Source organism: Ovis canadensis, chromosome 11 (assembly GCF_042477335.2).
Source record: "Ovis canadensis isolate MfBH-ARS-UI-01 breed Bighorn chromosome 11, ARS-UI_OviCan_v2, whole genome shotgun sequence".
In the NCBI taxonomy this organism is placed as follows: Eukaryota; Metazoa; Chordata; class Mammalia; order Artiodactyla; family Bovidae; genus Ovis; species Ovis canadensis.
In genome coordinates, this window is record NC_091255.1 from 63,795,979 (window position 1) to 63,821,118 (window position 25,140).

General features: G+C 60.1%; 2 protein-coding genes across 6 annotated transcripts; both read left to right on the forward strand.

The window, feature by feature from the left end:
- Positions 1–286: 286 nt before the first annotated feature.
- WBP2 (WW domain binding protein 2) lies at positions 287–8,652 on the forward strand. Of its 2 annotated transcripts, XM_069542181.1 has the most exons (8): positions 287–1,338; positions 3,547–3,655; positions 4,839–4,974; positions 5,617–5,709; positions 6,503–6,637; positions 6,822–6,944; positions 7,388–7,464; positions 7,584–8,652. In XM_069542181.1, the coding sequence occupies exons 1-8, from the start codon at positions 1,280–1,282 to the stop codon at positions 7,635–7,637; spliced, it is 786 nt and encodes a 261-aa protein (XP_069398282.1). In that variant the 5' UTR covers positions 287–1,279; the 3' UTR covers positions 7,638–8,652. The 2 variants fall into 2 exon arrangements, with proteins under 2 accessions (XP_069398282.1, XP_069398284.1); XM_069542183.1 differs by lacking the exon at positions 6,503–6,637 and having other exon boundaries at positions 1,131–1,338.
- A 688-nt stretch (positions 8,653–9,340) lies between these two features.
- On the forward strand, positions 9,341–24,306 carry UNC13D (unc-13 homolog D). Of its 4 annotated transcripts, none has more exons than XM_069542098.1 (33): positions 9,341–9,501; positions 9,832–9,976; positions 10,722–10,757; positions 10,987–11,094; positions 11,182–11,241; positions 11,330–11,396; positions 11,606–11,786; positions 12,313–12,357; positions 12,463–12,531; positions 12,707–12,776; positions 12,935–13,039; positions 13,138–13,230; positions 13,305–13,408; positions 14,782–14,899; positions 15,008–15,132; positions 15,251–15,341; positions 15,423–15,479; positions 15,565–15,662; positions 15,764–15,815; positions 15,894–16,024; positions 16,094–16,214; positions 16,568–16,711; positions 17,431–17,529; positions 17,632–17,838; positions 18,036–18,104; positions 19,645–19,724; positions 20,975–21,080; positions 21,162–21,233; positions 21,583–21,666; positions 21,762–21,882; positions 22,077–22,200; positions 22,681–22,877; positions 23,589–24,306. In XM_069542098.1, exons 2-33 carry the CDS (start codon positions 9,860–9,862, stop codon positions 23,711–23,713), a joined length of 3,276 nt encoding a protein of 1,091 aa, XP_069398199.1. In that variant the 5' UTR covers positions 9,341–9,501; positions 9,832–9,859; the 3' UTR covers positions 23,714–24,306. The 4 variants fall into 4 exon arrangements, 3 of the variants coding, with proteins under 3 accessions (XP_069398199.1, XP_069398200.1, XP_069398201.1); XM_069542099.1 differs by having other exon boundaries at positions 9,466–9,486; XM_069542100.1 differs by lacking the exon at positions 9,341–9,501 and having other exon boundaries at positions 9,966–10,580.
- Positions 24,307–25,140: the final 834 nt, after the last annotated feature.

Consider the following 25,140-nt stretch of genomic DNA (forward strand, 5'->3'; position numbering starts at 1 on the left):
CCTGGTTTTGCGCAAGACCTTATAGAAACTGTTACCTGCTTCATAATATTTTCCAGTTTTTTACCCTTAACCTAAGAAATCTCACTCAAAACGAAAGTCAAGCAGGTGGATCACAAAGTTGGCCACCACGTGTCAGGAAATTAGCAGTGTGCTTCAAATCAAACTCTAATCCCTTAAAATCAAAGATGCACCAGCACCGCCCCGGGGGTAGTGAGACACCACCACGCCCCTTGCCCCGCCCCAACTCCCACTCCCACAATTACCCGGAAAGACCCGCCTCGGAGGTGCCGGAAGTTTACAAAACTACAGCGGCGAGCGGGGGCCGCACAGTGGCAGAGTCACAGTGAGTCAGCCCTAAGCACTCGGTCTCTCGCTGTGCCCAGTGGCATTCAGTTCCTCCCAGTCTGGTTTAAATCTTCGAGCCTGGAAAATGCTGGGAGGGCCGGGCGGCAAAGCCATAATGTTCTAGAGGGAGCAGCGCCACCGCGAGGCCAGCTGCGGTGGACGAGGCGATGAGATGAAGGCGCTGGGCTCGGGTCCTCCTCCCCGCACCGAGATTCCCACCGCCCACTTCGGAGGGTCTGGGTTTGATTTCATGGGAGCGATTGCAGTTTTTCCTGACTCTTCTCTGCCAAACAGAAACTGGTCTTGCACTTATCTGTCTGGCTCAGTGATTACTCAAGTGTGTGTGTGTGTGTGTGTGTGTGTGTGTTGGGGGTGGGGAGGAGGAGCAGTCATATAAGTTCTCCCCAAACGTTTGTAGATGGAATGAAGCTGCCCCAGTTAGTGATCAGCGCTCCTACAGCTGGGGTAGGTTACAACCTCCATCCTGTGGGTATGAGCTTTTGCCTCTAGCGCCTTTACGATTAGTTCCTCTGTGGCTAACCGAACTATTCATTCGGCTCCCTGGGAGGACGCAGTGGAGGTAGGTGGGAATTAGTTATGCGACTCGTGGAGTCAATCGGGACCTGCGGTCTGGGAGACTACAAGTTCCAGAATGCATCCTTCCGCTAGCGTGTAGGGAGAGGTCGGGGTTGAGGGAGCGTTGCCTTCTGGGAGTTGTAGTCTTGAGCTTGTTTGTGATGCAGGCGCCGGGGAGGGGGGAGGGGGCGAGGCCGTAAACTATTAGCACGTGACGCCCGGGATCAGGCGGTAGAGCCTGCCTCCGCACGGGAGCTGTGACTGGCTGGCGCTTATCTGAACGACGCCACCAGGGGCGGGCAGAAGAAGGGCGCAAGCGCACTGCGTCGCCAGGCTCGGGACCCTGTTCCGAGGGACTATGGCGCTCAACAAGAACCACTCGGAGGGCGGCGGAGTGATCGTCAACAACACCGAGAGGTGAAGACAGTGCGGAATAACCCTAGAGGCCCGGAAGGGCGGGCATCGAGCGTGTGGGCGGTGGGCGGCGGGGCGTGAACCCGTGGAGAGGGGAAACTGATGGGTCGGGGGGTAACGAACGGCTTGGGGCGGGGCTGCGGGAAGCTGAGTGGGTGTTGAGGGAGGGGCCGGGATGCTTTGATCAGCTGTGGGATGGGGCCGGGGCGGCCGGATGGGGCGGGGGTCTTGCAGAGACAACTGGAGCTTGCGGGTCGTCCTCGAACCCCTTGCCCAGAGTAGGAGACGTTAGGAAACGCGGAAAGCTTTAGACAAAAGTAATTGCCATTTATTTAGGCGTTTACTGTGTGTCGGGGAGGGGCGACATCTGTTCTGCCTTTTTTCAGTGTGTGAATCCTGTGCGGCAGGTGCTATTACACTACACACTTGACATGTAAGGAAACTGAGGCACAGGGAAGTTAAGAAACTTGCTTGAGCTCACAAAGCTGTAAGTAACAGCGAAGGAGTCTTGATTCCAAAGTCAGTAGCCTTAACTACCAGTATGTAGCCTTCCAGTATATTCCAGAACTGCTCAGTTTCCAGGTGAGAAACTGAGGCCCAGAGGTGAAATTACATAGTTAACGATCGTCAGATGCCTGACATATTTCCTATAAAGGTCAGTTTTTGCCTCTTTCCCTTGAATTCCTATTGGCTCCGGTCACTCCCCAGAGTGGTCTCGCACCTGTCCTGCCCACCCCCCACTCCATTCTGTCTCTCCTACCTTCCGCTCCTTGAATGGCTTCTCTCCTCTTGCGCCTTGGGCGTTGAGAATGAGACCAGCCAGCCCTGGTTGAGTGACCCAAAAGCACCTCTTGAAGGAGCAAAGAAGGAATCTGAGTCCCCAGAAGAGACTTGGTGGGATCAGAGTCTAGACACTGGTTAAGGCCAGCACTCAGCCCAGGGCTGTAACCCGGCATGCTTGTTGAGTCAGGAAAGCACTCAGGGAGCCCACAATACTGACTCTCGCCATGGTACCGGCACAGGGTCTGCCAGGCCCAGCCTGTTCCTGATCATGACCTCTTTTCTCTGAGCTTTCCCTGTCTTTTCTGGTACTGGTCCTCTTTCCACTTACCCCTCCCCAGTGAAGGAAGTTGTGATATCTGGGAGGGCAAAAAAAAAAGACAAATAGAACCACGTGAACTTGGGCTGCGTTGTCTTGTAATCAGAGAAACCTCACATTGCCCTGGGTGTGTAGCCTCTCTGTGTGCGAGCCAGTCCCAGGGTGGACAAACCCTGCTGATGCCATTTGGTACCATCTCCTGGGACTGTTCTTTCTCTCTCAGTGGGGCTTTTCTGGGACAAGAATGTTATCTTAAAAACAAAAAAGAATGTTACCTGTCCTCCTGGGCCTCCTACCTGGTTTAGGACTCAGTGCTGCTGCGTACTGGTGTGCCTTATTTTTAGCAAATGCTTGCGCCCCAGTTCTGAAAAAGTTGTGTAAACAGTAACTGAAGTCTCCATTCAGCATATAAAGCTTGATGTGTAAAACAGTGAACCTCACTCTTCAAGAATCCCTGTGAGAGCGATGAGAGCTATGGACTGTCACAGGAAAAAGCACGTGTGTGATTGTCTCAAGGATTCATGGACTGATAGCCCTGCACACTCAGCTTAAGCACCCCAGGTTTAGAGGAACCCTGAAGTGAGCCCTTTGGTAAGGTGGAGAGTCATGTCTTAAAAAGTTACGCATCAGGCTTAAAAAGGCAAACCAACAAAAACAGAGCACCTGCTGTAAGGACCTGGAAGAAGAACAGAAGAGTTAACCCAGATGCTCTGACCCGATTGGAGGGATTATGGTGTCTGCAAAGCCCTGCGGCTCTTCTACTGCACTGGTCACTTTTTTTTCTCCTGGCTGTGCCCTGCAGCTTGTGGGATTTTAGTTCCCTGACCAGAGGTTGAACCTGGGCCTTCCGCAGTGAGAATGGGGAGTCCTAAGCACTGAACCGCCAGGGAAGTCCCTACACTGGTCGCTTTGGGGCTGTGTGGGTGGGGTTCGCGGAACCCAGCTTGCTCATTTTTTCCATGGCTGTGTTGTTATGCTCCTCACAGCAGTGTTGAAACGACCACATGCTGGCAGCTGCTCATAAGCAGCTGCTACCCAGGAGGTTTCAGTCCTTGGGGGTGACAGATTGTGACTCCAGCAGTCTCATCAGGGCCTGTCCTCTTTTCTCACAGCATTCTGATGTCCTATGACCATGTAGAGCTTACGTTCAGTGATATGAGGAATGTGCCAGAGGCCTTCAAAGGGACCAAGAAAGGCACCGTCTACCTTACCCCGTACCGGGTAAGTTGTACAGTGAGGCAGCTGGTTTGGAGACTCGTGGCTCCAGGAGGCTGATGTGAGAGCCTTAGGTCAGCCTCAGCCTTGTGAGTCTAGTGGCCTCTGAGCCCTGATGAATGTCAGCGTGTTTCTGTCACATCTCCCTGGTTCTCGAACCACCAGGCTCTTTGTGCAGCAAAACTGATGGCTGGACAGTGAATCCATGCAAATTCCCGAGCTGCTGCTGCAAGCAGTCTGGAGTTCAGTGCAGCTGCTGGAATGACCTGGGCCTGGGGGGAGAGGCCGAGGTACTTTGAGTTTTGTAGGAGTAGCCCGTGAGGCCCTTGTGCACGTCCAGAGTAGTAAGTGTGGTCCACAGGATTCAATAGCACGGCCGCAGTCTCTGGGCTGGGCAAAGAGCCCGGCCAAACCCGGCAGAGCAAGAAATGCCAACCTGCAGAATGGGCCTCACCTAAGAGGACCTCAGGCAGACTCAGAGAGACTTGCAGAGAAACACAAATGGATGTTCCTGGAAGAAGATGGCTGCCTGGGGCCACCTGAGAGCTGACTTAGAGGTGGAGCGGGGAGAGGTGCACAGGCCTTAGAGGAGACCTGGGTGGGGATGGGGAGGGATGTCTCAAAACCCTGTCTCTGGGGGTTCAAGTTGGCATCTCCAGTCACAGATTAAAGTCGTGGGTATAAAACAGCAGGTTCTCTACCTGGGGGGTGAGAGCCTTGCTGATTGGGCAGAGTCCACGGGCTGGTTAGTGCCGCCCCTTCTCCCGGGGTCCACCACCTGCTGCCATTGCCCCCTTTCAGTTCTGTGGAGCTCAGGCTGGACGCCCGCTACGGGAGCCCTTCCCCGCCCCTCTGCCCTCGCCTCGCAGCCTCTTCACTGAGGCTCCGTGTCCGCCGCCTCCTCACCGCCCATGAGTGACAGAGCAGGCCGTCCTGTTCACACGTGTGGCCTGAGTCACGCGTTTTTCTTGTGAATTCACACATCTGGCCTCCCTAGCCCAGCTGCACGTGCGGCCTTTTACTCCAAAAGGCACCCTCCAGGGGTGGCTATTGCAGAGAGTGCCCTGGGGCTGCTGGGTGCTGGCTGCGGCCACCCACCCCAGCCCTGGGAGCGGCAGCCTCACACAGAGGAAGCGGTGGCCAGGCTGGCTGTGGTCCGAGCAGTGATGGCCCTTGTCTGTCCTTGCAGGTCATTTTTCTGTCCAAGGCGAAGGATGCCATGCAGTCCTTCATGATGCCCTTCTATCTGATGAAGGACTGTGAGATCAAGCAGCCTGTGTTTGGGGCAAACTACATCAAAGGGACGGTGAAGGCCGAAGCAGGAGGTGGGTGACGGCGGGGCTCTGGGCTCCGGAGTAGCTTCCAAGACCAGCCTTTGGGCTGCCAGCCATTCAGTTGCCAAGAGCTGGGAAATGCTGGCATTCAGGATGACAGCTCAGATCAGAGAGCGCCCGAAGGCGGCTCAACGACTGCAGACCCAGTGAAAACGCTCACTTCGACCTGGGGCGTGTGTCAGACGTTAGGTGTGGGAGGGCACTGTTCAGGTGCGTGGGAGGCAGGGGCCTTTTCCCTCGAGCTTGGCAGACCCCAGAGACCCCGGCACCATTCTCACTTTCCCCCACACTCAGCCTGGCCTGAGCCTTGCTGCTGAGCTCACGGTTCCCCTTTGGACAGAAGCCAGGCAGGGGGTGCAAGGGTTTGTTCTCAGCACCACCACCCCCTCCCCCGGGAGTGAGAGAGCTGCTCTGAACTTGAATCGGCTGTTGCTGCTTTATTGGGGGTGGGAGGCCCCAGCGCAGCTGTGCTTACAGGACTGCAAAGGAAGTGGGCAGGGGGCCGGCCGGGTCACAGCGCTGGCCTGTGATGTGTGTGGCAGGCCATTGGATGGGGCCTGGAGAGGATGTACAGCCATCTCTTCAGAGGGAACGCTCTTCTCCTGAGCTGTTGATGCGCTGTTCTCTTCTCAGGTGGCTGGGAAGGCTCTGCATCCTACAAGCTGACCTTTATGTCCGGGGGCGCCATCGAATTTGGACAGCGGATGTTACAGGTGGCATCTCAAGGTACCGAGGCTCTCGGAATCCGGGGCCGAGGACACATGGAATGCGTGTGCCATTTTGTTCATTTGGGTTTGTTTCCTTTTAGTTGTGCTCTTTAGGCAGTCAGGAGGTGAATTCCTGGGCCCCGGGCTGCCCAGGGCTGGGAGTTGGGAAAGGGAAAGGGAAAGTGTTAGCCACTCAGTCTTTTCTGACTCTTTGCGACTCCTTGGACTGTAGCCCGCCAGGCTCCTCTGTCTCTGGAATTTTCCAGACAAGAGTACTGGAGTGGGTAACCATTGCCTTCTCCAGGGGATCTTCCCGACCCAGAGTTGCAGGCAGATACTTTCCTGCCTCAGCCACCAGGGCAGTGGGAAGGAAACCTGTAATTAACATCACCGCCCTGTACCCCAAAGGCTGAGGTTCCTTTGCCTGGAGCAGGTATAGGATGATTTGCCAGAGCCGTTCGGCCTCGAGGACATTTGGCCTCACGGAAACAAACCCAGCCTTTATGCTTCCTATGAGGCAACCTGTGAAGTCCCAATGGCTGTGTTCCGCAGACCTCCTCACCTTGGCCCCAGGCTCCCCCAGCTCCGTTCTTGCCCCTCCCTGAGCCTCCTTCCTCCCATCCCTCCCACCACCCCATTCCCTTTGCCCCAGCTCTGACCTCCGTCCCCACCCAGACCCCTCTCCCCGTCCCTGCCCGAGGTGGCCTCGAGCAGGGAGGGCTGAGGTGTGTCTGCTGCGCACACCCAGGGACCCTGCAGCTCCCCGCGCCTGAGGCTGGAGACACTCACTTCTCTCTCCCCTTGTACTGTAGCCTCCCGAGGCGAAGCCCCCAGCGGAGCCTATGGTTACTCTTACATGCCCAGTGGGGCCTATGTCTTCCCCCCGCCAGTCGCCAATGGAATGTACCCCTGCCCTCCTGGCTACCCCTACCCACCGCCCCCACCTGGTGAGTGTGTCCTTTGCTGCCCACCCCGCACCCCCGCTCCCGCCCAAGCCAGGGGGTTGCAGAGGGGAGACTTGTTCTTGGACCTGCTTCAGGACGGACGGAGCAGCCGGAGGGGCCTGGGGGGGCACCAGACAAGGGGCCAGGGCGGCGCCGCTCACCGGGTCCCATCCCTCTCACTGAGCAGAGTTCTATCCGGGACCCCCCATGATGGACGGGGCCATGGGGTACATGCAGCCCCCACCGCCGCCCTACCCCGGGCCCATGGAGCCTCCAGTCAGCGGCCCCGATGTTCCCTCCACTTCTGCAGGTGAGCTCAGCCCCTGGGCTGCTCCCCACGGGTATGCGGAAGCCCCAGATAACGCACGACCATTGGCCTAGGGACAGTCCCAGGGGACCAGCCGTGTGGTGGCAGGTGGTGAAGAGAGATCAGTAGATGCCAGCCCACTCTCTTGTCTTTAGCTGGCCGTGCTCCCTGGGAAAGGATTCCCTCTGTACCTCAGTCTTCTCATCTGCAAAATGTGCCAACAGAACCACCTGGGGGTGTCGTGGTGAAGATCGGATGGGGAGGAGTACAGGGGGTGTCTCAATAGTGCCGGAAGCACTTAGGGAAGGTTAACCACTGCTTGATTCATGGAACTGGGTCCTTGGCACCAGCCACCCGAGCACTGGGGAGCCAGGGTTGCAGGGGCGGCCGGAGGCGGCGGGGAGGCCTGTCTGTGGGGCTCGTCCCGAGTGTGTGTGTTCTCACAGCTGAAGCCAAGGCCGCGGAAGCAGCTGCCAGCGCCTATTACAACCCGGGCAACCCACACAACGTCTACATGCCCACGGTGAGTGGGGCGGGCACACGCTGGAGGGGGACCCACAGCCCCAGCTGCTGGTATTCAGAGGCGGGAGAGACCTCCCCTTGTTCGGACAGTCCTAACGTGATCTTTCCTTTCTTCCTCAGAACCAGCCGCCACCACCTCCCTACTACCCCCCTGAAGATAAGAAGACCCAGTAGACCCCGCCACCCCCTCCTCCTGCCTCCTCTCATTCTCCTCCCCTCCCCTTGGGGCTGAGTTGGGGCTGTGGGGCGTGATGGGAAGGGCTTGTCCTTCCTCCAGCTCTGATATAAAACAGTTATCAGGAACTCGCCTCGAGGGAAGGGGGGCCCCTTGACTTGGGGCGGTGCCTCCCAGTTTCCCACGTAAGCCCGGAGCCCGCTGGCTTCCTGCGCTGTCCCATGGCGGGGCGGGGGGCGTCCCCCCACCCTCCTCCGTCCCCGTTCTGCTCTCGTAGCTTCTGCCCATGGAGGGACTCTCTGGCCACCTCCTCCACCGCAGTCCAGCTCTCTGATTTTGTAGCTGCTTTACCCCCAGCCTCACAAGCCGTGCCCACGCCCCCGCCCCGGCGCCCTGCCAGGCCCCACTCACATTCCGTCTGCCCTCGTCTGTGCTTGGCTAAGGAGGGCCGCCTGCCTGCCAACTGCCCACCTGCATTCCATCCCCAGCCGGCCGCGCCCCTTCACGCTCACCTTCCCGTCCCTGCCTCGTCCTGGGTCTTCCTGTTGCCTCTGCTTTCAACATTTAGGGTTTCCCACCAGCCGCCGGGGGTGGGTGGTCTGAGGGCAGCCATGGCTGGGGGCAGAGCCCCTCTGCTGCCTCGCTGGTTTTTCTGGAGTCTGTTTCCGTTCACCTCTCCTTTCCCTCTAGAGAGGGCCTCTCGGACTGGAACTGGAGAATGCACATCTACTTCATGTCCACTTGGGGGCCACCGGGTGGGCTGGGAACCAGACCCCTGGGGCCTGGCCTGGACATTGACCATGAGCTCTTGCCAGCCCCTCAGCCTGCCTTCTTCCCTTTAAGCTTCATACCTGGTTGGCAGTGTGTCCCCTAAATGCACTAAAATTTTGCTCTCACTTGCTCCTGGACTGGCTGTGAAGAGAGGAGATGGTTATTTAGAGGATTCCCTATTTATTTGACCCAAAAAAATTCAGTTAATATATTAATGTGAAATAAATCCTGTTTGCACCTTGACTTGTCTGCTGAACATGTGAACTAGTAAAAATGAAGTGACTAGACCCCTGTCTGGCTCTGTGTGGTGAGGGAGGTGCTCTTGGGAAGGAGAGCTGTCTGGCCTGCAGCCGGGCCGGGGCGGGTCGGGGAAGGCTCCGTTAGATGGTGCTCCCTCCCATATGAGAGCCCCTTGTTCGCTCAGCCCATTTGGACCCAGGATGCCAAGGCCTGTCCTGTGTCTCATGGCGGTTGCTCAGCAACAGTGTCCACCCACGGAGTGCCCCGGGGCCCAGCAGCTGTCCCGGGTGAGAGGCCTTGGACACAGGAGCCGGGCTAGATGGGTGTTTGTGCCACACCCCAGGCTGGCAGGGTCACTGCCCTGCCCTGAGGTGCCGGGCGGGTCTGAAGAGCCTCCGTTCCTGAGGCTGGGAAGGGTGGAAATCGGCCACAGCCCACATCTAGGCCTGCACCCCCAGGACCCTGATCTGGAGGGAGGTCCTGGGTGTGCTGAAGCCCAGCCTAGCCTGAAGCGTCGATTTTCCTGTGCCTTCTGGACCAAGTCACCTCCCCAACCTTTACCTTCTGGCCAGCCCTGCCCAGCAGCCCCTGGGCTTGGCAAAACCCTCTGCAAGGGCATTTGAAGAGGACGCCCTCCCTGTGGGGGCAGGGGCTGTAGGGCCGTCCCTGCCTGGCACAGCCTGGCCTCGTCAGATCGGTGGAATGTCACCTGTGGAGCAGAGCAGGTTGAGCAGTTGGCTGGCCCCAGGGGGAGACGCCTCTCCGGGTCCCCACCCTGTGCCCTGCCCACTCCCCACCCCAACTCCAGGTCTCCGGCCCATTCCGGGGAAGCTGCAGGTGAGGACCAGCCAGGTGGGCCTCCCTCAGTCACCCGGGGGGCTGCTGTCCCCCTGCCCTCAAGCCCCTTGCTGGATAGTGCTGGACAATCCCTGGGGCCCTTGTGTGGAAGGCTGCGGCTGAGCAGCCTGCCTCTGCCTGCAGTCCGCCCAGGTTCCTCCCAGTATCCCAGCCAGCCCCAGGGAGGAAGGTGCAGGGGCCAGGGAGCCAGGGGCCCCCACCCCGAGGTGGTGAAACCCTGACCTGACCCTCCCCCGGGGCCTGCCCTTCCTTCCCCCTCCCCTGGAACCGGGTGGCAGCCCCGGGCTCTTTGCATAACCCTGTGGCTTCACTATCTTCCCCCAGGCGGAGAGGAAGGGCTGGGCTGAACACCATGGCTACGCTCTTCTCCCGGCCCCAGAGGCGCCCTCCCCTCTTGCGCCAGGCCATCAAGATAAGGCGCCGCGGGGTCAGAGATCTGCAGGATCCCCGGCCCCCACGGGCTCAGGAGGTAGGAGGGACCTCAGTGGGCAGCCCAGCAGGCCTGGGTGGGGCTCTGCTGGCTCTGGGTGCCGGGCCCCACCTCTTGCGGCTCTGCTCCTCTCTCTGGCCCTACCCCAGCCCCAGGTGGAGCCTTTGGGATCCGGGTCAGCGGAGCAGGTGTTTCTCTGGGCTCCCCAGAGCCTCAGGCCCAGGGTCTGAGCCTCTCTGAGACCCCTCCCTCTGGTGGGCTTCCACCCACGGCACCTGCCCCTACCCCTGCTGGCTGTCCTGAGCTCCTCCAGTTCCATGGGCTCCATTAGGCAACAAGTATCACTGCTGTGGGCTGGGCTTTGGGGGACCTGCTGAGCAACCCCCAGGCCCGCTGGGCATGACCCCCAGTCTCATACCTCGCTGCTGGGCCTCACTTCCGCCGCTGGGGTGCGGAGCGGAGCCGCCGATAAGCAGCCCTGTTTCCTCTGGGGAAGGAAGGAAGGAAGGTTGGGGCCAAGGGCCGTGCTGAGCTCACGCTGCCGGAGGGCAGCTGAGAACTGATGGACCCGAGCCACGGCAGGCCAGGGGACAAGGAAGGTGGCTCAGGGGCCGGACCCCCAGGAGGCCTGCCGCAGGAACAGGTGCGCGGCACCACTGGGCTGGACGCCAGATGCTGGGGCCCCCGAGCCCTCGGGCTGGGCCTGCCCTGGGGGGAGTCGTACGGGCATCCAAACCCCGGTCCTGGCCTCTGGGACACCCTGTCTTTTTGCCTCGCTCCCCAGATCGAGCCTTCATCCCACCACTTGTCGCCTGAGGAGGTAAGAATCAGGGTGTTTTGGGGGTATAGAGGGGCGCTGGGAAGCAGGCCAGCATCCTCCCAAACAGCCCCCTGCCAAGGCTGGGTCTCAACCCTCTGCCTTCCCTGTGCGTTCAGACACCTGGTCCCCGCTTCGGGCATGTGCCCTGGGTGCCAGGGTGGCTGGTGGCGCTCAGACCTTGTGGTGGTGGGTGGACGGGGGATCCCGCGGTGACCCTGCCATGTCTCAGCGGGCCCTGCTCTACGAGGAAGCTCTCTACACCGTCCTGTACCGGCTGGGGCAGCCAGAGCCCAACCATGTGGGGGAGTCCTCCGAGCTGCTGCGGTACCTGCAGGAGGTGAGCCCCGCCCCCTCCTGCCCGCCTCCCTGCAGCCTGGCCGCCCCCACCCCATGCCCCCAGCTTCCCACACTCCTGCCCCACCAGGCCTTCCGCATGGAGCCCGAGGAGCATCAGCAGATGCTAAAGAGCGTCCAGCAGCTGGAGGTAACCCGCCAGGGCCACCCTGGGCCATCAGGGGGGCTGGGAGGGCCAGCTCCCTCGGGGACTCAGCCCCCACCTCCTGTCACTCCAGAAACCAGTCTTTTGTCTGAAAGCAACGGTGAAACAAGCTAAGGGTATCCTGGGCAAGGATGTCAGCGGTGAGTAGGCGATGGGGAACCGGGGCCTTCTTCCTGGCTCCTTCCTCTCCCCGTCACAGCCTGTCCCAGAGTTCCCATCCCCCAAACATCCCCTGGGGCTCAGCTAGGGGCTGCTGGCCCCTGGCCCTTGGATGGGGAGGGGGTGATAAGGACTCTCCCTGGGAGCCTAGTCAACACCCTTACTGCCTCCCCCATCCCCTCCTCCCCAGGGTTCAGTGACCCCTACTGCCTGCTGGGCATCGAGCAGGGGATGACAGTGTCCGGGGGCAGCCCAGGCCTCCGGCGCCGGCAGAAGGCCGTGGTGAGGCACACCATCCCCGAAGAGCAGACGCACCGCACCCAGGTCGTCACCCAGACCCTCAACCCTGTGTGGGACGAGACGTTCATCCTGTACGTGGCCCTGCCCTGATTCCCACCCGCTCTGGTCATCAGGGGCTACTCGGCTGTGGGGTGGTGGCCCCCATCAGTGAGATCAGTGGGACTTCCTGGCTTGGGGGAGAGAGCGTGGCTTGACCGGAGGTGGAGGCTGCTCCCAAGGCAGGGAAGACAGACCGGAGGCCAGATAGGGCAGGGCAGTGGCATAAATGCCACGTGCTGGGGGAGGGGGGGGTCAGGCACGGGTGGGTTAATGGGGATGCAGAAGGGGGCGATACATTTGAGAAGGAGGAGTTTGCAGGCAAGGGCTAAGACTTGAGGATGGGTAGCTTTGAGGACATGGGTAAACTCCGGGAGTTGGTGATGGACAGGGAGGCCTGGCGTGCTGCAGCCCATGGGGTCTCAAAGAGTTGGACACGACTGAGTGACTGAACTGAACTGAACTGACTTTGAGGATGGCAGGCTTGGGCCTGGGGTCCAGTGGCCTGGTCAGGGGGCCTAGCTATCCAAGCCCCTCAGCCATGCTCTTTTCTCACTACAGAGAGTTTGAGGACATAAGCAACGCCAGCTTTCATCTGGACATGTGGTGAGGGTCGGGCCCCAATCCCGCCCGCTGGGGTGGGGAAGAGAAGGGGCTGGGGGCTCCCAGGACGCCTTGTCCGCCTCCCGCTGAAGCCTCTGCCCACACCAGGGACATGGACGCCGTGGAGTCCGTCAGACAGAAGCTCGGGGAACTCACAGACCTGCATGGGCTGCGAAGGTGAGTGCCGTGGGGTCCTCCCTGGGGAAGGAATCAGGGCTCCTTCTGCCCGCACCCCCCGCAACGTGTACCCCAGTGGCTGGGCTGCAGGCTCTGGCTGCGCCCAGGTGGCCAGAGGGAGGGAGCAGATCCCAGCCTGACCTGGCCAGGCTCTCAGCCCCTCTCCCTGGGACAGGATATTTAAGGAGGCCCGGAAGGAAAAAGGCCAGGACGACTTCCTGGGGAACGTAGTTCTCAGACTACAGGTGAGTGGAGTGGGGGTGACAAGGGGTCCAAGGGAGGGGTTCCAGGTCTGCACCGGGCGGAGCCTGGGGTCTGCCTCCCATCGCCTCCCTGGTCCCCAAGCGTGAGCAGCTCCTGCGGCTCAAGGGCGTGGGCACCTCTTGCCTGCCCGGCCCGCCAGGACCTGCGCTGCCGGGAGGATCACTGGTACCCCCTGGAGCCCTGCACGGACACCTACCCGGACCGCGGCCAGTGTCACCTCCAGTTCCAGTTTATCCACAAGCGGGTAGGCGGCCCGGCTGGGCGGGGAGGAGGGGCTGGCCCAGGCGTGGGGTCCTCTGCTCACAGCCATGCTGGGCTGCTGCCGCCCCCGCCCACCCGCAGAGAGCCACCAAGGCCAGCCGCTCCCAGCCCAGCTACACAGTCCACCTCCACCTCCTGCAGCAGCTGGTGTCCCATGAGGTCACCCAGCACCAGGTACTGCCCTGCTAGGGCCGGGCGGGGCCAGGGCCTGCCTGCAAGGTCCTGACACCCCTCACCTGCCTCCTCAGGCTGGCAGCACCTCCTGGGACGGGTCATTGAGCTCCCAGGCGGCCACCATTCTCTTCCTCCATGCCACGCAGAAGGACCTGTCGGACTTCCACCGGTCCCTGGCGTGAGTGCCCAGCCCAGCCAGAGTACCCGAGGGCTGTCTGCACTGCGCCACCCGCTCCCTCCATGCTTGCCCTCCTTCAGGCTGGCAGCCCCAAGTCTAACCCTCCAGAGATTTGTTTGGGGCCCAAACTGTGTATTTTAAGTTTTGAGTCAGTTGCCAGCTGACTCAACTTTATTTGTTTTTTGCTACGCTGGGTCCTTGTCGCTGTCTGTGGGCTTTTCTCTAGCTGCGGCGAGCAGAGCAACTACTCTTTAGTTGTCACGTGTGAGCTTCTCACTGCAGGGGCTCCTCTTGTTGCGGAGCAGGGCTCCAGGGCGTGCAGGCTTCAGTAGCTGTAGCAACATGGGCTTAGTTGCATGGGGCATCTTCCCAGACCAGGGATCAAACCTGTGTCCCCTGCGTCGGCAGGTGGGTTCGTAACCGTTGGGCCACTAGGGAAGTCCAGTCGCCAGCTCTTAAAATCTGGAGATTTTCCGTGCAGATTCACATCTCCGGCTTCCCATGAAAGATTCGTGCCGAAGTTGCAGGGCTGTCGCCTTGCTGGGCGGCAGGGGGTCAAGGGCAGGGAAGCCTAGTTTCCCCTGTCCATCGTCCATCATGGCTGCCTTCCGGACACTTCACTCCCTGACATCACCCGAGTCCTGGGCAGTTGAGTCTGCCGCCCCAGCCCCAGGGCCCCAGCAGGACTGCTGGTGGCGCCGCGTCCCCGGATGGCGGAGGCCTGTCCAGCGCAGCTGTGCTGCCCCAGCCTCCTTCAGCCTCCCACTTGTTTCCGCTCGGCCCCCTCTGTGAAGTCTCCCCTCAGCTTTCTAAGGGGATGTTCTGGCTGACTTGGACTTGGACTTGGACTTGAAGGCTCAAGTCTCCAAATCTGATTATTTGAAAGAAGCAAGAAGTCCTGAATTTTAAAATCACAAATATTCTAATTTAAGAGACGGGGCAATTCATTTACATGTTTTGAAAAGCCCTTATGGGAACAAAGGGCTTCCCTGGTGGCTCAGGCAGTAGAAAATCTGCCAGCAATTCGGGAGACCCAGGTTCGATCCCTGGGTTGGGAAGATCCCCCGGCAAAGGGAATGGCTATCCACTCCAGTATTCTGGCCTGGAGAATTCCATGGACTGTATAGTCCGTGGGGTCACAAAGAGTTGGACATGACTGAGCATTTTCACTATGGGAACAAAAGCAATCCCATGGGTTACTTTCAGTTACTGGTTTTCAGCCTCTACAGGCTGATGAGAAACCCTGGGAGGTTTTGGGGTGGAGCAGGGCTGGAGAGGTTTGGGCACTGTCCACCCCTGACCCCCTCCCCCAGGCCAGGCAAGCCGTGGGAAAGGAGGTCCTCAGCTGGCTGAGGGCTTCCTGTCCGCCGCAGGCAGTGGCTGGCCTACAGCCGTCTCTACCAGAGCTTGGAGTTCCCTAGCAGCTGCCTCCTGTTCCCCATCACCAGCATCGAGTACCAGTGGATCCAGGGCCGGCTCAAGGCCGAGCAGGTGGGCTGGGGGGAGCTGCAGGGGGAGGTGTTGGGCAGGCAAGGCTCAGGGAATGGCTTAGGCCCCCTAAAGCAGCCCCTGCCTCACGGAACCTTCCGGGCCTTGCAGCTGGAGGAGCTGGCCAGCTCGTTCAGCTCCCTGCTGGCCTATGGCCTCTCCCTCATCCGGAGGTTCCGGTCTGTCTTCCCCCTCTCGGTGCCTGACTCCCCAGCCCGGCTGCAGTCCCTTCTCAGGTCGGTGGTGACTCCCGCCCCTGTTTGGGGGCACCTCTGGGAGGGATGGCAGTCTCCGGGAGGAATGAGGGGGGCCATAGGGCAGCGGCATCTTGGACATGGCTCTCCATCCCCACAGGGTCCTGGTACAGATGTGCAAGATGAAGGCCTTTGGGGAACTGTGCCCAGACAGCGCTCCCCTGCCCAGCCTGGTGACTGAGGCACTGCGGGTATGGCGCCTGTCCTGGGGGTGGGGAGGGCGTGTGCCTGGGCCTGGCACCCCTCCCTGCTCACGGCCTCTCTGCCCCCAGGCTGGCACCGTGGGATGGTTCCACCTGAAGCAGCAGCACCATCAGCCCATGGTGCAGGTGAGGGGCTCATGCCAGGTGGTAGGTGGTGGGACCAGATGCCCACTGCTTGAAGCCCTGCCTGGCTCATTTCTGTCCCTGCCAGGGGCTGCTGGAGATGGGCAAGGCGTTACTGAGCCTGGTACAGGACATCATTGGGGACCTGCACCAGTGCCAGCGCATGTGGAACAAGATCTTCCATAAGTGAGCGGGTGGTGGGGCGGGGGCGGTGCATGGGGGCTCGCACGGGGTCCAGAGGGACCCGGCTGTGTGCCGCCAGGTCACGCCTGCTGCCTTTCCTCCAGCGTGCTCAAGATCGACCTCTTCTCCATGGCTTTCCTGGAGCTGCAGTGGCTGGTGAGGCTCCCCGTGTCCTGCGGCCGCGCCTCCCACGCCTGCCTCTGGAGCTCCGCCCACCACGCCTTCCCTCCGCAGGTGGCCAAGCGGGTGCAAGACTACATCGCGATGGTGGGCGGCTCGGTGACCCCGGAGGTAGGCGAGAGCCTGTTCCAGCTCTACGTCAGCCTCAAGGAGCTCTACCAGCTGGGCCCGCACCCCTCGGAGAGGTGGGTAGTCGACTGGCTGCCGGGCGAGGAGGGCTCGCAGCTCCCTAGGCTGACCCCCGCTCTCCCCAGGGATGGCGTCCTGGCCCTGGAAGGCTTCCACCGCTGGTTCCAGCCGGCCATCCCGTCCTGGCTGCAAAAAACCTACAGTGTAGCCCTGGCGCGCGTGCAGCGCGCGGTACAGATGGACCAGGTAGGGGTGGGGCCTGCTAGGGGCAGAGTCCCAGATTTGGGGGTGTGGCTTTCAGCTCTGCCGGGACCTTGCAGCAGGTGCGGAAGCAGCTAACCAGCTTTGAGCGCTGCTTTTGAGGCCAGTTCAGGTGTGAAACGCTGTCTCTTGTACTACTCCGGGGTGAACCGTGGCTTCTCATAAAGGTTCATCCTGGCAGCTTGCGGGCTCTGAGCGGAGCCCTGCTTGTGTGCCTTGCAGCCCCCTGCCCAGCTCTGAGCTTGCTGGCTGTATGAACTATGGATGCTTGCAGATGCAAGCAGGGAGGATTTGGCAAGCCTTGAACTCTCCTTTCTACACACTCCCCCATCTCCTAGCTGGTGCCCCTGGGGGAACTGACCAAGCATAGCACCTCCGCTGTGGATCTGTCCACCTGCTTCGCCCAGATCAGCCACACCGCCCGGCAGCTGGACTGGCCTGACCCGGAGGAGGCCTTCATGATCACTGTCAAGTTTGTGGAGGTGCAGCCTCATTCCCACTCCACCATTTCTCCCAAGTTCTCACCCAAGTTCTCATCTGGTTCCCTGAGCAGGGATTGGACCTGAGCCCCTGCATTGGGAGAACAGAGTCTTAGCCACTGGTTTCTTTATTTTAGTTGCTAAGTCGTGTCCAACTCTTTGTGACCCCATGGACTTTAGACTACCAGGCTCCTCCGTCCCTGGGATTTCCCAGGCAAGAATACTGGAGTGGGATTGAAGTACTAGGAGGAAAAAAAAGTAATACTAGAGTGGATTGCCATTTTCTTCTCCAGGGGAAGGGCTTGCCTGATAGATAGCTCAGCTGGTAAAGAATCTGCTCCCAATGAGGGAGACCTGGGTTGAATCCCTGGGTTGGGAAGATCCCCTGGAGAAGGGATAGGCCCCTCACTCCAGTATTCTGGCCTGGGAAATTCCATGGACTGTATAGTCCGCAGGGTTGCAAAGAATTGGACATGACTGAGTGACTTTCACTTCACTTTTCTCCAAGGGAATCGTCCCACCCCAGGGATCAAACCTATGTCTCCTGCATTGGCAGGTGGCTGCTTTACCATTGAGCTACCTGGGAAGTCCCAGTTCTCACCCTAGCAGCATCCAGAACACTCCACCTTAAACTGCCCAGGACACTGAGGTTCCTGTGCTTCTGCTACCTGCCTCTCCTGGCACCCTCCCCCACCAAACTGATCATCCCCTCCTCACCCCAGGACACCTGTCGGCTGGCCCTGGTGTACTGCAGCCTTATAAAGGCCCGTGCCCAGGAGCTCTCTGCAGGCCAGAAGGACCAAGGCCAGGCGGCTAACATGGTAAGGGCCAGAGCTGGGGGCTGGCCTGGGCTGGGGGCGGAGCCGGCCAGTGCTGATACTATTCAGTAAAGCCTGTCTCCTTGTGTCCCTGCCCGCCTGCAGCTGTGCGTGGTGGTGAATGACATGGAGCAGCTGCGGCTGGTGATCGGCAAGCTGCCCACCCAGCTGGCGTGGGAGGCGTTGGAGCAGCGGGTGGGGGCTGTGCTGGAGCAGGAGCAGCTGCAGAACACGCTGCATGCCCAGCTGCAGGGTGCCCTGGCTGGGCTGGGCCATGAGATCCGAACCGGCGTCCGCACCTTGGCCAAGCAGGTAGTTTGCTGGACCCACAGTGACCCTGCCCCACCCAACAGCAGCCTGAAGTCCTCTCCCAGCAGGACTGGGGTCAGTGCCCCGCCTTCTCCTCTTCCTGAACCTAAACGCAGGCCCCAAGCAACCTCTCCTGACCACCACCCGCCCCCACCCCGACTCATGCCCTTGGCCTTCCTCTTTCCATTTTGTGTCTCTAGCTGGAGGCGGGCATTGCCAAGCATATCCAGAAACTCGTGGGCATCAGGGAGTCCGTCCTGCCTGAAGACGTGAGTGGCCCGCCCTGCTCACTGACCTTTGCCAGCAGCATGGGTCAGGGATTGCCAAGGGGCTTAGGGTGGGCAGGGGGCTGAAGGCTGGGAGGTGTCAGAGTTAAGCTCCCCAGACGTGGGCAAGGAATGTTCCCTCCTGGCTTCAGTTGCCTCCTTGGATGCTAAGAGTGTGGGGCTGGGTCATCCCGTAGGCTCTCCTAGCACTGACAGTGTGGGGGGTGCAGTAGGGGAGGGCTTAGACTTTGCAGCCAGATAGCCCTGCATCCTTCTCAACTGCCTAGTCACATGACTGTCCTGGTTACTCAGGCCAGGTGACCTGAGGTTCCACATCTGCAATCAGGGATAGTAATGTACACCTGTGACTGTTTGGGAGACTAGTGAAAGTCGCTGAGTCTTGTCCGACTCTTTGTGACCCCATGGATTATACAGTCAATGGAATTCTCCAGGCCAGAATACTAGAATGGGTAGCCTTTTGCTTCTCCAGGGGATCTTCCCGACCCAGGAATAGAACCAAGGTCTCCTTTGCAGGTCTCCGCATTGCAGGCAGATTCTTTACCAACTGAACTATCAGGGTTTGGGAGAATGTTATTTATTAATTCATCAACTATTTAAGCACCCACTTTGTCCCAGGTATTGATTTAGACACTGGGGATATACATCAGTGGACACCATGATAAGAATCCCTGCCTTCCTACAGTTTGCATTCTAGTAAGCGAGGTTAAAACAGAGCTAAGCATAAACTGTCACTGTAGCCATTATTGGAACTATACATGCGTGTGTGTATAAATGCATATATGTCTATGCATGCATGCATGCTAAGTCGCTTCAGTCATGTCTGACTCCGTGCGACCCCCTGGACTGTAGCCTACCAGGCTCCTCTGTCCATGGGATTCTCCAGGCAGGAATACTGGAGTGGGTTGCCGTGCCCGCGTCCAGGGGATCTTCCTGACCCAGGGGTCGAACCCTCATCTGTTACGTCTAACCTGCATTGGCAGGCAGGTTCTTTACCACTAGCACCACCTGGGAAGCTCATATGTATTAGATAATGATAAACTCTCTAGAGAAAAAACAAGAGAATGGAAAGGATCAAAGGATTGCTTTTTTTTTTTTTTTTTGCTGCACCATGTGACTTGTGGGATCTTAGTTCCCTGACCAGTATGGAAACCAAACCCCCTGCAGTAGAAGTATGGAGTCTTAACTACTGGCCCACCAGGGAAGTCCCTGAGGACTGTGGTTTTAGATAGTGGCCAGAGAAGGCCTTACTCAGAGGGTAACAGCTGAGTCAGGACCTCAAGGAAGCAAGAGAAGGAGCCATGAGGATTTCTGTGGGAGGAAAAAGGCAGGACCAGGCCTGGCAGGTTCAAGGGCTATAGGGGAGGCCAGCGTGGCTGGAGCCCACTGGGGCCGGGGTCAGCTCTGCAGACATTCCACCGATGGGCAGGAAAGCTCCTGGCCCTGTTTTCTTTCTGGGCCAGGGCGAGGGGATGGGGATGGGACCCAAATGGGCCAGAGCCAGACATACTGCTACCCTCCCCAGGCCATTCTGCCTCTGATGAAGTTCCTGGAGGTGAAGCTCTGCTACATGAACACCAACTTGGTGCAGGAGAACTTCAGCAGGTCTGTAGCAGCCGCCTGCCCTGCTGTGTCCCACCGCTTCCTCCTCTCCTGCCCCTCCTTCCCAGCCTCAGCATCCATCCTCGGGGGAGAATGCAGCCGGGTTCTTAAAATGCTCGCTGCCCGGGTCAGGGTGCTCAGGACTGCACAAGCCCGTCCACTTCACCTCCGGCTGAGCTGAAACCTGCCGGTCGCCCTCCCTTGGCCCTGGGCTGCATCGTCTGGGGGCTGCAGCTCTGGCCTCCCTAATATTCCTGGAAGCTGGTGTTCCTCTCCCATGTTCCAGGAGAGCTTCCCATTAGGGTCTCTTGGAGCAGGGCCCCACACACAGGCAGCAGGGGGTATAGGTCAAGGGTGTGGGCTCTGGATGACCCCGATTCAGACTCCAGCTTCACTGCTGCTTGGTGGATGGCCTTGAGCAGATCACTCAAGTTTTCTGTGCAGTTGATCATAGTTCTGGCCTCTGTGGAGGACTAAATGAGTCATGTGAGGTGTTGAGAACAGAGCTTGCAACAAAGGAAGTGGTCGGTGACTGAGCCGCCGTGACGACGGTGACGATGATGCCAACTGGTCCCCCACATGGGGCCGCTGGCCCCCGGAGGCCTGCTCCTCTCCCTCTGGGGCAGCACAGCTTTGGGAGCCCATCTGAGGGCTCTTTAGTTGCTGTGTGTGGGCTCTTAGTTCCCTGGGACTAAACCCAGACCCCCTGCATTGGGAGTAGAGAGTCTTAATCACTGGACCACCAGGGAAGCCCCTAGACCTCCCCCATTCTTAAGCACACATTTTTTTTGTGTGTTTCTCTGCCTGACTCTACTTTGACAAGTCAGTTACTTCAGGTCATTATTAGGATGGACTGTGGCTTGGTTTGCTATTTTTTTTTTTTCTCCCGCAAGTAGTACCTGCTGATCCATAAGATCTTATTCACTTTGGCCACTCGCATCTTCACTCAAGATTCTGTCATTGGGGGACCACCCCTCCCCCCCTTGTGTATTGGGGTTTGATAATCCCACGAGGATTCTTCACTAGCTTGTAGATAGGACTGGGCCTGACTGCCCCTCACCCCCTCTTCCCTTAGGAGACAGCCCTCCCTCCCTACCCTGCCTGTGCCCCAGGTCCTAGTCCCACCAGGTGGAGGGTGGGGGCGGGGCAGACCTGGGCGCAGGCCCGGGGGCCCCGAGGCCTCCCCTTTCTCAGGAGCATCTCGGCTCCCTTCTCTGTCCTCCTGTCCTGCGTCCCTCTGCACGTCCCCCCAGCCTCCTGAGTCTGCTCTGGACACACACGCTCTCGGTGCTGGCGGAGGTGGCTGCCTCCCAGCGGAGCTGCCCCCTGGCCTGTAGCAGGCTGAAGTTTGCACTACAGGTAACACCAGTGACAACAATGATGACCCTGCTGGGACAAGTGCCTGGAGGGGCTCATCTCTCACCCCTCTGCTCCCTCTAGAACCTGGAGATCTGCTTCTACGCAGAGGGCTGTGGCCTGCCGCCCGAGGCCCTGCACACCGCCACCTTTCAGGTAGGGCCTTTGGGTGAGCTGGCGCCACTGGGGAGCCTGCCTTCCTGTGCTCGCCTGTGTCCAGGGCCTGCTGCATAATCTACAGGGCTCAGCGCAAAATGAAATATGGGCCCTTTCTTAAGAAAAAAAAAAAAAAAACTGAAAAATTTAAGACAGCAACAGTAGAACCTTAAACCGAGCGTGAAGTTCTTCTAAAGCTGGTTGGGGCAGGGCAGCTGAGACACACCCGCGGAGCCCGCCGCGTCGGTGCCTCTGGCTGTCGCAGGGCCAACCCTGCCTTGTGGTCCCAGGGCGCCAGGGCAGCCCTGGGCTGCGGATGGGGGTGACGGTTCAGGGTGTGTCCCCTCAGGCTCTGCAGAGGGACCTGGAGCTGCAGGCGGCCTCCAGTCGGGAGCTCGTCAGCAAGTACTTCTGCTGCCGCCTCGAGCAGCAGGTGAGGCCCCGCGCTCCGCCGCGGTCACCGCGCACCTGGAGCCCCGCCCCGCCCGCTCGGCTCCCGCTGACCCCGCCCCTGCGCCCCGCCCCCAGGCAGCAACCACCTCCGAGGAGCTCGGGGCCGTCACCGTTAAGGCCTCCTACCGCCCCTCCGAGCAGAAGCTGCGTGTGGAGCTGCTCAGCGCCTCCAACCTACTGCCCCTGGACTCCAATGGTGAGTGGAGGCTGCCCCGGCTGCTCTCCGGGTCTGCGCTCGGGTCCCCCAGAGTTCCTGGCGCTCGGTGCGTTTCCCCTGGACCACCACGAGGGGGCAGTGCTAGCGGGCAGGGCACCGCTGCTGGGGTGCGGACTGCACTCAGGGCTTGGGGTATCATCCTTGGCAACGTCTCCTCCCGGGCCACTTGCCAGGCTCCAGCGACCCCTTTGTCCAGCTGACCTTGGAACCCAGGCATGAGTTCCCTGAGCTGGCCCCCCGGGAGACCCAAAAGCACAAGAAGGACCTTCACCCTCTGTTTGATGAGACCTTTGAATTGTGAGTGGTGCCTACACTGGCTGTGTTCCCCAACCCCAGACCGCCTCAGGCCTGCTCCTCCCATTTGGGGCCCAGGGGCTCCCCTCAGATGACCCGGTGTGAGTCCCAGGGAGGGGGCAGTGGGGACAAATGTTTTGCTGGCACATGCCTCAAGCCTGCACTCCTGCAGGTGGAGTTAAGGGGCACTGTTGGGGAGATGCCTCCCACATGTTGGACTGAGAGGCTTGCTTTCAGGGAAGGGTCGTGTATCTGAGGTCCTCTGTTCCACAAGACAGGGGGTGCCTGGGTACACAGGGGCCCCTGGTTGAAAGCATCAGCTCACAGTCAGAGCAGGCATGACAGCATGTGCCCCAAGATACGCCAGGCTGAGAGCTGACGTGATCCTAATCCCCACCCGTCTGGGCCAGCCTGTGTGCGGGGGTGGGTGGCCATGGCACTGTGCGGGGCGGGCAGCTGAGCTGACTCTGTCCCCCCGCCCAGCCTGGTGCCTGCTGAGCCATGCCAGAAGGACGGGGCGTGCCTCCTGCTCACGGTGCTGGACCACGACAGGCTGGGGACTGATGACCTGGAGGGGGAGGCCTTCCTGCCGCTGCGCTCCGTGCCCGGCCTGACAGGGATGGAGGAACCTGGCGAAGTGCCTCAGACCCGCCTGCCCCTCACCTACCCTGCACCCAACGGTAGGCCTGAGCCCTTGGGCAGGGCAGAGGCTGCGAGTGCGGGGCCTGGCCCAGCATGGGGATGCAGGGCAGGGGCTGCCAGGCTCTGGAGCCCCCAGAGAGGCAACGATGTGGGGATCAGGAACACCTCCCTGGAGGCGGAAGCCTGTGGAGCTGGAGTGGGGCTTGCGTTGCTGAGATCTTAGGTCTGATCAAGGACCCGTGGTCTAAGCTAGGCTGGGTGTGCACGCCTCTCCCTGGTGGGATAAGGTCACCGCATTTTGCTTGGGGAGAGGGGCCATCTCTCTGCCCAGGGGGCATGTTTCTGCAGAGCAGCCCCCGAGCTCGATGAGAGGAGTAGGAATTGTGTCTGAGCACTTGTGATGAGCCCATTCTAAGCCCTGGACACATTAACCCTCATACCACTCCCTTACGACCACCCAGCGAGGCAGCTGTTGCTGTTCTCCTGATGGGCAAACCGAGGCACACTTTGGTTAACTGGCCCCAGGTTTTCGTATGAAAAGGTCACGGTTGCCACCTGAGGCACATCAGTGTCTTGCGCTGCAGCTGGGCTGAGAGTTAGGGCCGGCGCCGCTGCCAGGCTGTCCTGTGAGCGTGGCTGGGTGGGCCAATCCCTAGGCTCGGGAGGACGGGGCGGGACCACAGCCCTGGCCACTCGCCAGGCAGGCGCTGCGTCTCCCAAGTCTGACCCCCAAACGCCTCTCTCTGCAGGGGATCTGATCCTGCAGCTGCTGGAGAGCCGGAAGGGTGACCGAGAGGCCCAGGCGTTTGTGCGGCTGCGGCGGCAGCGAGCCAAGCAGGCCTCCCACCAGCACAGCCTGCAGCCGGGGCGGTAGCGGTAGTGGCGGAGGCTCAGTCCCTGGGGTGGGGGGGCCAGTCTGGGTTCTCCCGCCACAGGGCAACCCTCCCGCCTGGCCTAACACCCCAAAAGGGCCCTTCGGGTGTGCGGAGCCCCAGCGTGTGGGGGCTCCTGCTGCCAGAGCTGGGCGCCCACAGTGATGGGAGCCCGGTTCACAGTATTTATACTCCCTCCCACCTCCTTTCGATCCTGGCCTCAGCATTACCTGCAAACCCCGTCCCAGGGGTGGGGGGACAGCGGTCTGCTTCCCTCACCCCTGCCCCCCTCTTGGGGAGGTTACTCTGGCAGAGCAGGGTCTCAGCCCTTGTGTCCTGTTCTAGCCGCTGGGGTGGGGGCCAGGCTCCTGGGGCCTGTTCTTCAGCACCTGTGATGGAGGGAACCTGGGTCCCCTCCTGAGGGGCCTGCCAGCACCCAGGCTGACAAGCCGGGAGCCAGGGACCTTCTGGCTCAGAAGGGTGAGAACTGGTAGGCCGTGGGGACGGTTTGGCATGTCTGCTGAGGACCACTCTGCTGAGGACAGTGCTTACTACCTAGAAACTGTCTTAGCAAAAATAAAACAAACTAACAATCTGCTGTCCTCTCATAACACGACGTGTTGGCCTGCAGTGGGGCCCAGGTTACAGTCAGGCCATGCAAACTCCCTCCTCAGCCCTCAGGAGACCTTGAGCTGCCCCGATTCTGGACCCCGGCCCACCCCTCACTCCCCCGTGTTACAGAGCAGCGAGGCGGGCGGGCGTGGAGGTAACTGATGCTGTGGCGGGGACTGGGGCAACTGGGATCACTGGTATTTTGGCAGAAGGCTTTGAAGAAACCACCCACCAGACATACCAGGCTCTGTGGCCGGTGCCAGCACGGGAACCTGGCACTCTGGTGAGAGCACCTGGAGTAGGGGGCCTCCCCCAGCGCAGGCTGAGCCCAAGGCGCCGCTCTAGACAGCAGGGCTTAGAGGAATGGCACCCCAGACCTGCCTAGGGGAATGGCCCACAGGCTGGGAGTCAGAGCCTGGGGTTCATTGTCATTCACTTAACCGTGGTTCTGTCACTTCTTAACCTCTGAGTCACTTAACCTCTCGGAGTCTGCACAGGGGTGATCAGATAAGGTCATCTCCAAGGCTCCGGGCAGCTCTGTTCCCGAGGCAGGGGGAGGGAGGTGGCCCGAAGGCTCCCTCAAGGGGCAGGCCCACCCTTCTTTTGATGCTTTTATGAGCAGGCACTGTCTGTTCCTGAGAAACTACTCAGGGCCTTGTCTGTTGGAAGACAGGTATACCAGTTGCCACTGACGACAGAGCTCTGAAGAGTTCTCTGGCCTGGGCGGTCTCTGGGTCCAGGATTAAAGGCCCCAGCAGGCCTGCGGCAGAGAACACACCGTCCAGGAGCCCGGAGCAGCCCTTGCGCCTGGGTGGGA